The sequence below is a fragment of the Protobothrops mucrosquamatus genome, unplaced genomic scaffold (genome assembly GCF_001527695.2).
Source record: "Protobothrops mucrosquamatus isolate PMUCROS unplaced genomic scaffold, P.Mucros_1.0 scaffold4018, whole genome shotgun sequence".
Lineage (NCBI taxonomy): Eukaryota > Metazoa > Chordata > Lepidosauria > Squamata > Viperidae > Protobothrops > Protobothrops mucrosquamatus.
In genome coordinates, this window is record NW_015389955.1 from 90097 (window position 1) to 102161 (window position 12065).

Here is a 12065-nt window from a genome sequence, read left to right on the forward strand (position 1 = left end):
TATTATTACTATTATTACTATTATTACTATTATTATTATTAATATTAATATTAATATTATTATTCAGTGCTAAGTAACATCCTTAGCAGTGATGCTGTTCCCTAATTGGGTAATGAAACATCTGCAAGGAAACCACCAAGCTCAGAGAATAATAAATACCCAGCATTTCAACCCTGAGCTACAAATAATCCATTCTGGAGCTGAGACCTCTTGGATCCTCCATCCTTGTCCAGCGTGTTTGGCAGGATCCCCCCAGAGAACAACGCAAGTGTCCAATCCAGTCTCCTCCTCCAAGCATCCTTCATAAAAGCTCCACTGTGGAGCAAGCAGGTTTCTTGGAGGATTGAAGAATCGCCTCCCTCTTGACTCCTGGGTGCTCCTAGTAGAGTCAGCATTATATGTGGGAGAATATTGTTCAACGTTCAATTTGATCTGAATTGTAAATAAATACCATGGGCAGAGGAAACCTCGACGCCGGGCGCCCATTGGAGGATCAGAGGAGGTTTCCGAGCACGTGATCCTGGCTGGGAGGAGGGAGCAGGCGGAGAAGGGGCGGGACTTCCAGGCGGAGGCGGAGCCCGAGAGGAGAACAGAAGCCCCGCCCCCCAACCCTCCCACTCACTGGATCTCCGTATGTCTTGCCGCTGCCTCCCCTCCCCCGGGAGCAGGTCTTCCTCGGGGTCCGCATCCCCCCCCACGCCCTCTTCTCCAGCCTGCGGGAAACGCCGCAAATCCTCCCAATTCCCTCCGCGACTCCTTGGCGGCCATCGCGGAGCTTCAGTTTCTACTCCGATGCTGGAGCAAGAGGCAGCTCCGCCCGGGCACGGCAGGGCACTCTTCGCATGGGCAGAGGAACCCCGGACGCGGATGGCCCGCGGAGGAACAGGGAGACCCGGCTGGGAAGGCAGGTGAGAGGAAGTGAGGGGCAAAGGGGCGGGGATGAAAGGCGAAGCCCGGGAGGAGAGCAGAAGCCCCGCCTGGACCCTCCCACTCGATGGATCTCCGCTTCCCTCCTTGTTTCCCGCTTCGCCCTGGCAGGATCGGCGCTGGATCCCTCGGGAGAGGCTTCTGGATCCCGCTCGGGGCAGGTCTGGCTGCTCTCCCTCCGGCCTTTGGGGCGCCCCTCCCGCCAGGAGAGCTTCCCCCCCCCCGCCAGGAGAAAGGTAGCTGCGGATCCGCCTCTCCGGCTTGCCGGGTTTTCCTTGGGGAGATTCGGCTCTGGCGTCGCCTGCAGGGAGTGGATCCCTCCCTTCCCTCCAGGGGGGCAAAGGGGGTCCCTCCCTCCCCGGGCTGGATCTGCCCCCTCCTCGCCCGGCCGAGGCTCCCCGTGGGGCTCCGGGAAGGACTTTTGAGGAAGTTACTCCAGAAGGTCTCCCTGTGGTCCGTCAGGGCAGGAGGCCTCTGAGAATGCAGATCCCGCCAAGAGTAGTTGCGAAAATGGAGTAAACGGAGCTTTAAAAAAACATTTATTGAGGTTTGTAGTATGCTATTAACGCCTTCTTGTCCTCATTGCAACTGGGATGGGTGATTTTGGGGGGAAAGAAAACACGTTTAAATTAGTTGAATTGAGCTCACGTTGTTTTAACCCACAAAAGGGATCCTCTTTCTTTGTGCTCTGTCTAAAGGGGGGGAAATAAAATCTTTTGTTTTGATGCTAATCTTTACTTTGCTCCTGTTTTAAAAAGCTGGGCAGAATTTCTAAATCTTATGTTTTCCTTGTTTTCCCCTTAAGCTGTGATGTGCCCACCCCCTTCTTGGTGGATGTTTTACAAAGGAAGTTTTGAGGCTGATCTTGTGAGCAGGTAAAAAAAACACAAGCTGATGGCCAAAAGGCTGCCTTTCCTAATTGTACCTATGTTTGAATCCGCTGCCTGGAAAGAGCAGCCCTTTCCACACATTTTCTGCCCCATTGAAGTTTATGTTTATGTTTATTTAGATTTGTATACCGCCCTATCTCCCTTACGGGACTCAGGGCGGTGAACAGGCGATAATAAAATCACAATAAATATCTATTCTAAAATCAAATTAAATAAAGGCCTGCTCTAAAATACCCCATATAAAAACCTATACTAAAACCTAATTAAGACTACGCCAGGCCGGCTGCACGAAATAGATGGGTTTTCAGGGCTCAGCGAAAAAGGTGCAGGTCCGCAGTTGTACGTAGGTCGGGGGGGGTGTAGGTAATTCCAGAGGGCAGGAGCTGCCACAGAGAAGGCTCTCCCCCTGGGGGTCACCAGCCGGCATTGACTGGCCGACGGCACCCTAAGGAGGCCCTCTCTGTGGGAGCGGACTGGTCGAAGGGAAGTATTTGGTAGGAGGCGGTCTTGCAAATACCTAGGTCCATTGCCATGGAGTAAAATCTGTAAAAATCAATATTTCCCTTATTTTGCCCTGAAGAGGCTGTGATGTGGCAGCAACTTCTTGGTGGATGTTTTGCAAACCAAAAGTTCTAAGGAGGTTTTGAGGCTGGTCTTGTAAAGCAGGTAACAAAAGAAACTGATGGCTAGAAGATTGTCTTACCTAATTTAAAAACGCTTATCCAAGGTAGCATTCGGTCCCAGGAAGCCTGGAATTTTTGTGGCCTTGCAGCCTCCAAAAAGAGCAGCCCTTTTCACACGTGCTTTGCCCCATCTGATCTCTCTTGTCTTCCTTTGAGTTTTCCTACTCACAACTCTGCATTGGTCCCTGTTGGACTTCATCTTGCTGGTTTCTTTCATTTTGGCTCATTAAGATCTTCTTGAATCACAATTCCATCCCCATTATTTTGTCTCCTGAACAAATAATCCTATTTTCTCCTCTCTCTTCCATTTGTAGACGCTGATCAGTATCACTGTTGGCATCTGAGCCTTTCTCATTTCTCTTTGCAGGAGACCAGTGAGGATGTGGCCTTGAGCTCCGCAGAGGAGAAGGGGCGTTTTTGGATCGGGACCCACCAAACTTTGGCCAGGACTCTGTTCTAGAGAATGTGGAAATCTTGGCCCGGTTGGAGAAGCAGTTTGTTTAAAATGTTTCGTAAAGAAGCCAGGATCAAAAAGCCATGATGCGATGGAGCTTGTGGGTATAAAGGTCAGAAGAAGCAAGAAAAGGGAATCAGAAATGGGTTGCTTACAACAGCCTGAAATCTTTTTCCTTCTCTTATGTGATGGTGTAAATTTTTCGTATATCTGGTAGCTTGTCCTGGACATACTAGCACAATTCGGACCGGAATCTTGGGTCATTGCATGAAGCGGGCATTGAGATGCGACTTGGCTGCTTTGCTCAAACATTGCGTTCCTGCACTGGTTGTTGAGCAATTTCACAGGTTATTAAGCAGACAGAGTCACAGGTAAGGAACCTGGGGTTGCCTGAAGTGGGCAGGGGAGGCTGGCATAGGTCATGGGTGAGTTGAGGGGGTCCTGAAAAAGCTTCGAGGTGCTTTGGGACACCTTGATTGAAAACATGTATGCATCATGCGTCTTGGAGAATGAAACAAGGCTGCTAAAGGCCTCCGGTCCGAGGCTTGAGGCCGCATTTCTAAGTGGCAGCGGAGACACTGGGCTGGTTCTGGGGTCAGTGGCAGATGGCTGAAGGCCCCAGGCCTCCACTTAAACCCAGGCCCAACCCAGCATTGCTTTCCATCAGGGCTGTTATTGCATGGCCAGGCTGAGACAGCTCAGGTTTCCAGTAGGGTGGCAGCTTTACATCCCACTTCAGCACCACCACCCCCCAACTCATGGGTGACCTGTGCCTGATCCCCAGGACCAACCCCACTCCCGAGGTACTCCCACAACCATGGTCTAGGCCAGGGGTAGGCAACTTTGGCTCTTTTATGACTCGTGGACTTCAACTCCCAGAATTCCTGAGCCAGCCATGCTGAGGGGAAAGGGAGAGGTTTCCAAGCTGAGCCATGCTGGCTCAGGAATTCTGGGAGTTGAAGTCCACAAGTCATAAAAGAGCCAAGGTTGCCTACCCCTGGCCTAGGCCTCCCTCCACTTAAGAACCCCCAAGATGACTTAATGATTGCAACCAGAGTGTGGGATTTCAACTGTGGAGAGAAGTGGTCACCTAACCACTGCTTCCCTGAAGGACCGAAATTCCAGTCACAGCTGTGGTCATAGGTTGAGGACATCCCTCCTACAGATGTGGGGCTCCATCACTGAGATTTTATCTCATGTATACTGAGCAGAGGGTGGGACTGGGGGACCTTCATGGTCCCTTCCAAGGCTAGGATTTTGTGATTTCTCAGAAGGAAATTAATATTCCTCCTTTCTTTTTCTTTCTAACACCAGATAAAAGATTGTGACCAAAGATTGACCTGCAAGCCAACTATCAACAGGTAGTAGAAATTCATCCCAAGGCAGCAAGCACCAGAAAGGATGGAGCCTGGGAAACTCTTGGATCCCCCGTCAGACACAGGCAGCACTCCGGAAAACCACCAAAGAACCCATGAATGCTCAGAGTGTGGGAAATCCTTCGCTCACCGGTCCCTCCTTTTGACCCACAGGAAGGTCCATGTGGAAAGTGGATCCAGTGAAGGTTTGGAGGGTGAGAAATCCTTTTCTGGAAAAGACGCCAAAGATCTCAGACGCCACCCCAGACTAAAACCTTATAAATGTGAGGAATGTGACTTATGCTTTGGTCAAAAGCAAGACCTTCTTACACATCAGAAAATCCACACTGGAGAGAAACCCTATCAGTGTCTGGAGTGTGGGAAATTTTTTCATCGAAAAGCCCATCTCAGACACCACGAGACGATTCACACAGGGGAGAAACCTTACACATGTTGGGAATGTGGGAAGAGCTTTTCTCGGAATTCATGTCTTTGCGCCCATGAGAAGATTCATGGAGGAATAAAACCTTACAAATGCTTTGAGTGTGGAAAATATTTCGCCCTGAGAACATATCTTTACAGTCATCAGAAAACGCACAGAGGGGAGAAAAGCGAAAAGTGCCTCGATTGTGGGAAGTGTTTTACCTTGAAATCAAACCTGGTGCAACATCAGAGACGTCACACTGGAAAAAAACCCTATGAATGCCCAGAATGCGCGAGAAGATTTGTAAATTCTTCTGAACTTTGGATACACCAGAAGAGGCACAAAGGGGAGAAACCCTATCAATGTGGGGAGTGTGGGAAAAGTTTCCTTACTCGAACAGAGGTTCAGAATCATGAAAGAATCCACACAGGGGAGAAGCCATTCAAATGTGGAGAATGTGGGAAATGCTTTGCCCGAAAACCCAACCTTGGAAGGCATCAGAGGCTCCACACAGGAGAGAAGCCATACAGATGCCTAGAATGTGGAAAAGCTTTTGCTCAACAGGGAAATCTTTTGAGACATCATAAAATCCACACAGGGGAGAAGCCATATCAATGCATCGAGTGCGGACAATTTTATCGTAGCACATCAGAACTTAGAAATCATATAAAAGTTCACACAGGGGAAAAGAATTTCAAATGTTTAGACTGTGGGAGAACATTTGCTCATTTATTTTCCCTCAGAAGTCACAGCCAAATCCATACAGGAGAGAAACCTCACAAATGCTCGGAATGTGATAAATGTTTTTCCCGTAAATATAATCTGTTGATGCATCAGACAACCCACACTGGGAAAAAAACATATAAGTGTCTGAAGTGTGGGAAATGTTTTGCCCAACCTTCAGGACTTTACAAGCACACCAGAAATCACACAAGGTAGTGACCTTATAAACGTGCAGAGTGTGAGAAAACTTCATTGTAAATCAGAGTTAAAAATGCACCAGAATGTCCATAGAAGAGATAAACCCCTTCATTTGTGAAGAATGAGAGAAACATTTTTTCCAAAAGTCACATCTTAGTGTTCATCAGGAATTTCACACAGTGACAGAAGGGAAATCCTGCAATTGTTTCGTGTGGGGAAAATGTTTCTCCTAGTCACATTGCGTTAAATACAATCCGAGTACACAGTCAAGCAAAAGCGCATAAATGCGAAGAGTGCAAAAACGTTTGGCTCACAAAGCAGTATCATTAGTAATTTACCAGAGAGATTACACAAGAGAAAAGAGGTTACAAGTGTTGTGGGAGTGTACATTATGTTTTGCAGAGCGCAACCAGTACTCAACTTATGACTGTAATTAGGAACAGATTCCCGGTCATAGGTTTTCCCAGTCATACATTGTGTCACCCATATGACCGTATCTGATTTTATGACATTTTTTGTAATAAGCAGTCCTAAGTAGAAAGCCATTCTTCCAAATTTGCATTTTCTGCAAAAAAAATGACCCAAAAATGCAAATTGTGATCTGATGGCTGCAAGATCATGGAACTGGATGCAAAAGCCAGCCGGTTGCCAAGTGCTCATAATGTGTTCAGGTAACTTGGGGGTGGGGGAAGATATTTTACAATGGCTTATGGGCCATAAATGTTTGCTGTAGTTTTGAACCGTTAACTGATTTTATAAGTTGAGGACTACCTGTAAGGACTACCTTGATAAATCCTAAAAGTATTCACAAAAGGGGGTCATTGTTGAAATGCTTGGAATAGTGCAAAATACTGACCTCACTTCTGGAGGCTCCAAAGAATCCACAAGAAAAAGAAATTGTATGTTTGGTATGGGAAATATTTTTCTGGAATGTCTACCTGGGTCTGCAGGTAAAAATGCCCTGAAGAGAAACCCTCCAGGTGCTCGGACTATTGGACACTCTTTCCAGGTGACAAACCACATCAGAGCTTGGTGTGTGGAAAATCTGTTCCTTGAAATGAGACAATTGTTGTGGTACATTTGTGAGTCCCCACAGAGAGGAGCCCCAGAAATATTTGTAGCATAGAAAATGTTTTATCCTGAAATCTTTAAAAAAAAAAAAAGACCCATAAAGTTCATAATTGGGATAAACTGAGAAAAAGGTTTCCTGGCCTGGGTGTTATTTTAAAAAGGTTGTGATCCTGGCGGGAGCGGGCCCGGAGGCCAGAGGGAGAACCGCCCGACCTGCCTGGAGCGGGACCCAGAAGCCTCTCCCGAGGGATCCACTTTATCAAATGCCTTACTGAAGACCAAGTAAATTATATCCACAGCATTCCTCTGATGCACTAATTTTGTCACTTGGTCAAAGAATGCAATAAGATTTGTCTGGCATGATCTGTTTTTGACAAACCCATGTTGGCTTTTAGTAATGACTTTGTTTACCTCTAGGTGTTCGCTGATTCGTTGTTTGATTATCTTTTCCAGAATCTTCCCAGGTATTGAGGTCAGGCTAATAGGTCTGTAATTGCCTGGATCCATTTTTTTCCTTTTTTGAAGATGGGAACTACATCAGCTCTTTTCCAGTCCTCTAGTAGTTCCCCAGTGCTCCAAGATCTTTGAAAAATATAGTTCAGTGGTTCTGAGATCACATCTGCCAGTTTCTTGAGAACCTTGGGGTGTAATCCATGTGGTCCTGGTGATTTGAACTCGTCTGGGCTGGACAGGTGCTCACTTACCATTTTCTTGCCTATCTTAACTTGTGTTTCTAATCTGTTTTTTATAGGTTGGACTGGTTTTTCCCTTTGTGTAAAGACAGATGCAAAAAGCAAGTTAAATAGTTCTGCTTTCTCCCTGTTGCTTGTCACCTTCTTGCCACTTTCCCCCACTAATGGACCAATCATTTCCTTAACCTTTTTCTTGTTTTTTACATGTTGAAAGAAGCTTTTTTTTTGTTATTTTTGACTTTGGTCGCAAGCCTTAGTTCCTTTTGAGCCTTAGCTTTCCTCACTTCATCTTTGCAGGCTCGGGCTATTTGCTGATATTCTGCTTTAGTTATGTGCCCCTCTTTCCACTTTCTATACTTGTCCTTTTTATCTTTCAATTTATCAGAGAGTTATTTATGCAGCCATGCTGGTTTCTTTTGAGAGCTGTTATTTTTCTTCTTTGTTGGTATTGTGCTAGACTGGGCTTTTATTATCTCACTTTTCAAAATTTCCCAAGCTTCTTGACTTGTTTTCCCCTTGAGGCTTCTCATCCATGGAATCCTTCCCAAGCCCTCTCTAAGTTTATTGAAATTAGCTCTCTTAAAATCCAGGACTCTAGTTTTACTGTGTTCTATTGCTTGTGCTTCCCTAATGTTGAATTCCAATATTGCACGATCACTTCCCCCCAAGGTTCCTGTGACTTCAACATCTTCTATCATTTCATCTCTGTTAGTGAGGATTAGATCCATTATGGCTTTGTGTTTATGGTTCACAGCTCTCACCCTGCCAGACCCCAGGGTTGTCCACACTGCCCTTCTCCTGCAGGATCTTTGTGGTAGAGAGGGCTGATAGCGCGGAGGCTCAATAGAGCAGAAGGGATGAACTGGACACCTAATTTCTGACTGAAGAGCACAGATTTTATTAGAGCTTTGTTGATCATTAAGGAGAACTGGACTTTAATAATAATATTAATAATAATGATAATAATAAAGTTGGAAGGGACCTTGGAGGTCATCACGTCCAGCCCCCTGCTTAGGCAGGTAACCCTATCCCATTTCGGACAAATGGCTGTCCAGTTTCTTCTTAAAAACTTCCAGTGTTGGAGCATTCACCACTTCTGGAGGCAGGTTGTTCCACTGGTTAATTGTTCTAACTGTAAGGAAGTTTCTCCTTAGTTCTAGGTTGCTTCTCTCTTTTGTTAGTTTCCATCCGTTGCTTCTTGTCCTGTCTTCAGGGGCTTCGGAAAATAGCTTGACTCCCTCTTTGTGGCAGTCCCTGAGATATTGGAACACTGCTATCATGTCCCCCCTCGTCCTTCTCTTCATTAAACTAGACATACCCAATTCCAGCAACCGTTCCTTATATGTTTTAGCCTCCAGTCCCCTAATCATCTTTGTTGCTCTTCTCTGTACTCTTTCTAGAGTCTCAACATCTTTTTTACATTGTGGTGACCAAAACTGGATGCAGTATTCNTCTTGATTCTATCCCTCTGTTAATGCAGCCTAGCACTGTGTTGGCCTTTTTGGCAGCTGCAGCACACTGCTGGCTCATATTTAAGTGATTGTCCACTAGGACTCCGAGATCCCTCTCACAGTTACTACTATTGAGCAAGGTACCCCCTATACTATACCTGTACATTTGGTTTTTCTTGCCTAAATGTAGAACCTTACTTAGGAGAAAGCGGGATGAGGGGTGAAACAAAGATGCCTCTGGTTGTTTATTCAGTGAAAAGCATATTCACACATACTAACTTGTATTGTTTCTTTGTTGGATCTCCGAATATAATCCTTAATAAAGTTATTTTTGAAACAAATCAACAGGACTGTTTTCGGGCGTGAAAAGGGGAGGCTCAAAAAACTCAAAATGGCCACCAAATTGTGCCATAGAGTTTAGTGAAAATCCTGACATTTTTTTTTAGCTCTGTTAGGTGATGCCCTTTAAAATGGTCAGAAGTCCAGTTGTTCAATAACTGCTGCCCTCTGGATTCTTTTGACTCCATCCTCTCTCACTGGAGAATTTTGACTTCTGGTGTTGAATTGAAAGATGTAGATTTCCGATGAAACTTTAGGAAAAATGTCTTGGGGGATTGGGATGGGGCCCTGCTCTTAAGGGCAGATCAGATCAGTTGTGCCTGACACACTCGTGATTGATTGAACCAAATCCTAGGAAACACATCGTAGGTTACAGGAAGTGCAACTTTGAATTATGTAATCAGTTCAGTGCGAATTGTAAATTGAGACCAGGTTGTGTTTCATGCAACCCAAAATTCAGTTAATGTGAGGCTTGTGTGTGTGTGTGTACTTTAAAGTGCTCATGATGGAGGGTCACACAAGCATTACACCAGTGGCTATCACAGAGCACTCTAAGGCCTGAAGTTAATCTGAATTAAAAACTCTTGAGGACTTAAATACAATTTTTACTCTCCAGTTAAAAGGGAATACCAACAAAGTCTTCCAGCAGCTACCAAAAAAGGCAGCTGTACACTGCTGGAACTCTGAACTGTCCCTGAGTGGTTGGTTCCCACCCTGGGAGATGAAACACAGGCAAGATGTAAAAAAGATGTTGAGACTCTAGAAAGAGTACAGAGAAGAGCAACAAAGATGATTAGGGGCCTGGAGGCTAAAGCATATAAGGAACGGTTGCTGGAATTGGGTATGTCTAGTTTAACGAAGAGAAGGACGAGGGGGGACATGATAGCAGCGTTCCAATATCTCAGGGGCTGCCACAAAGAAGAGGGAGTCAAGCTATTTTCCAAGGTGCCTGAAGGCAGGATGAGAAGCAACGGGTGGAAACTAAGCAAGGAGAGAAGCAACCTAGAACTAAGGAGAAACTTCCTTACAGTTAGAACAATTAACCAGTGGAACAACCTGCCTCCAGAAGCGGTGAATGCTCCAACACTGGAGGTTTTTAAGAAGAGACTGGACAGCCATTTGTCCGAAATGGTATAGGGTTTCCTGCTTGAGCAGGGGGTTGGACTAGATGACCTCCAAGGTCCCTTCCAACTTTACTATTATTATTAAGATGTCCACAGCATAGAAGCTGCCTTTATTAACCGACGGTCAAAGCCCTTTCCCAGCCTCCTCCCTGAGGGTTGGATACGAAGGTCATGGAATAGATGAAGGCTGTAGAAAGCCAAGGCTTCATGCTTCCTGGGAGATCCCTTCTTTGATTGACAGCCTCAGTCCAGCCCAGGAATGGATGAAGTTTTCTCTCAGCTGATGCTGGGATGAGTAACTCAATGCACTGAGACAACAAGGGGCTCTTTGGCCAGAGCTGGTGTGGGGACCTTGGTGTCCTCTGAGTTTGGTTGTTTCCTTGCAGACGTTTCATTACCCAACTAGGTAACACTATCAGTTCTAGGTGATATTGTTAGCAGTGATGCTGTTCCCCAATTGGGTAATGAAACATCTACATGGAAACCACCAAGCTCAGAGAACACCAAAGACCCAGCAGTTCAGCCCTGAGCTACAAATAAACCATTCCGGAGCTGAGGCCTCTTGGATCCTCCATCCTTGTCCAGCGTGTTTGGCGTGATCCCCATTGAGAGCAATGCAGGTGTCCAGTCCAGTCTCCCCCTTCAAGCATCCTTCATAAAAGCTCCACTGTGGAGCAAGCAGGTTTCTCGTGTGATTGAAGAAACTCATCCTTCTTGACTTCTCTGTGTTTCTAGTAGAGTCAGCATTATATTGTTAGAATATTGTGCAATGTTCAATTTAGTGTGAACTTTAAATGGATACCAGGTTGTGTTTCATGCCACTGCATTGATACCATTGTTGTGCTCTTATTTCTGTAGAGATGTAGTTATTATATAGAGAGCAACTCCACCTCCTCTTTTGTTTGGTTTGTTTCTTTTAAATAATTTAAATCCCTCTAGCTGTGTGTTCCATTTGTGGGTTTCATCCCACCATGTTTCCGTTATGGCAACAATATCATATCTGCCCTCATTAACCTGAATTTCTAGTTCACCCTGTTTGCTGCTCATACTCTGTGCAATGGTGTATAGACATTTGAGTCCTTTATGACTGACCCTGTGTTTACTTTCTACATAACCTGTGTAGTGCCTGTGTTCCCCTATTAATTTAATGTCAGGCTTTCGTGTGTGCAATTAACGCTATCGTGTGTACAGTTGTGGTTTTAACTATACATTTAAATTCTTTTAAGGATATTCTTCTTATTCGTTACTGAGATGTTTCGTTATTATTCATATACCGTATTATATTCAATATTTTTTCTTTCCAATTTACGTCTGTCTAGAACCAATTGCCCTATTTTCCATAGAGATATCACTTCAAATATTATAAATTTAATGCAATTTTTTTTTTGTAGGATTCATTGGCTTCAGTAAACGAGACCTACCTTAACTCCTTGGTTGCCCTGAACTGTGGTTAATTCTATTCCCCTCTCTCCTCCATGAAATGGCATCTCATCCCCAGCCCAACACAGCATAATTTCCTGGCTGTTTCAGTTTGAAAGTGGTATTTTCCCTCTTGATCCCATAGAAACATCCTTTATGACATAGTTGCTGATGTGCCCAGAAGCTGGAATCTGCCTGACTCCTATTGGCTATTTCAGAGGTCTTCTGGCATCTTCCCTCCTCCTCCAAGCACAGAGCGGGGGGCCCTGTGAGCACCTTGATCCGGACCCCTGGTTCCCCAATGCTTCTTGGGTC

At 45.3% G+C, this 12065-nt stretch overlaps 1 protein-coding gene across 1 annotated transcript; it reads left to right on the plus strand.

The window, feature by feature from the left end:
- Nucleotides 1-4355: 4355 nt before the first annotated feature.
- On the plus strand, nt 4356-5672 carry LOC107298490 (zinc finger protein OZF-like). Its single transcript, XM_029286542.1, has one exon. The coding sequence runs from the start codon at nt 4356-4358 to the stop codon at nt 5670-5672; it is 1317 nt and encodes a 438-aa protein (XP_029142375.1).
- The last annotated feature ends 6393 nt before the right edge of the window (nt 5673-12065 follow it).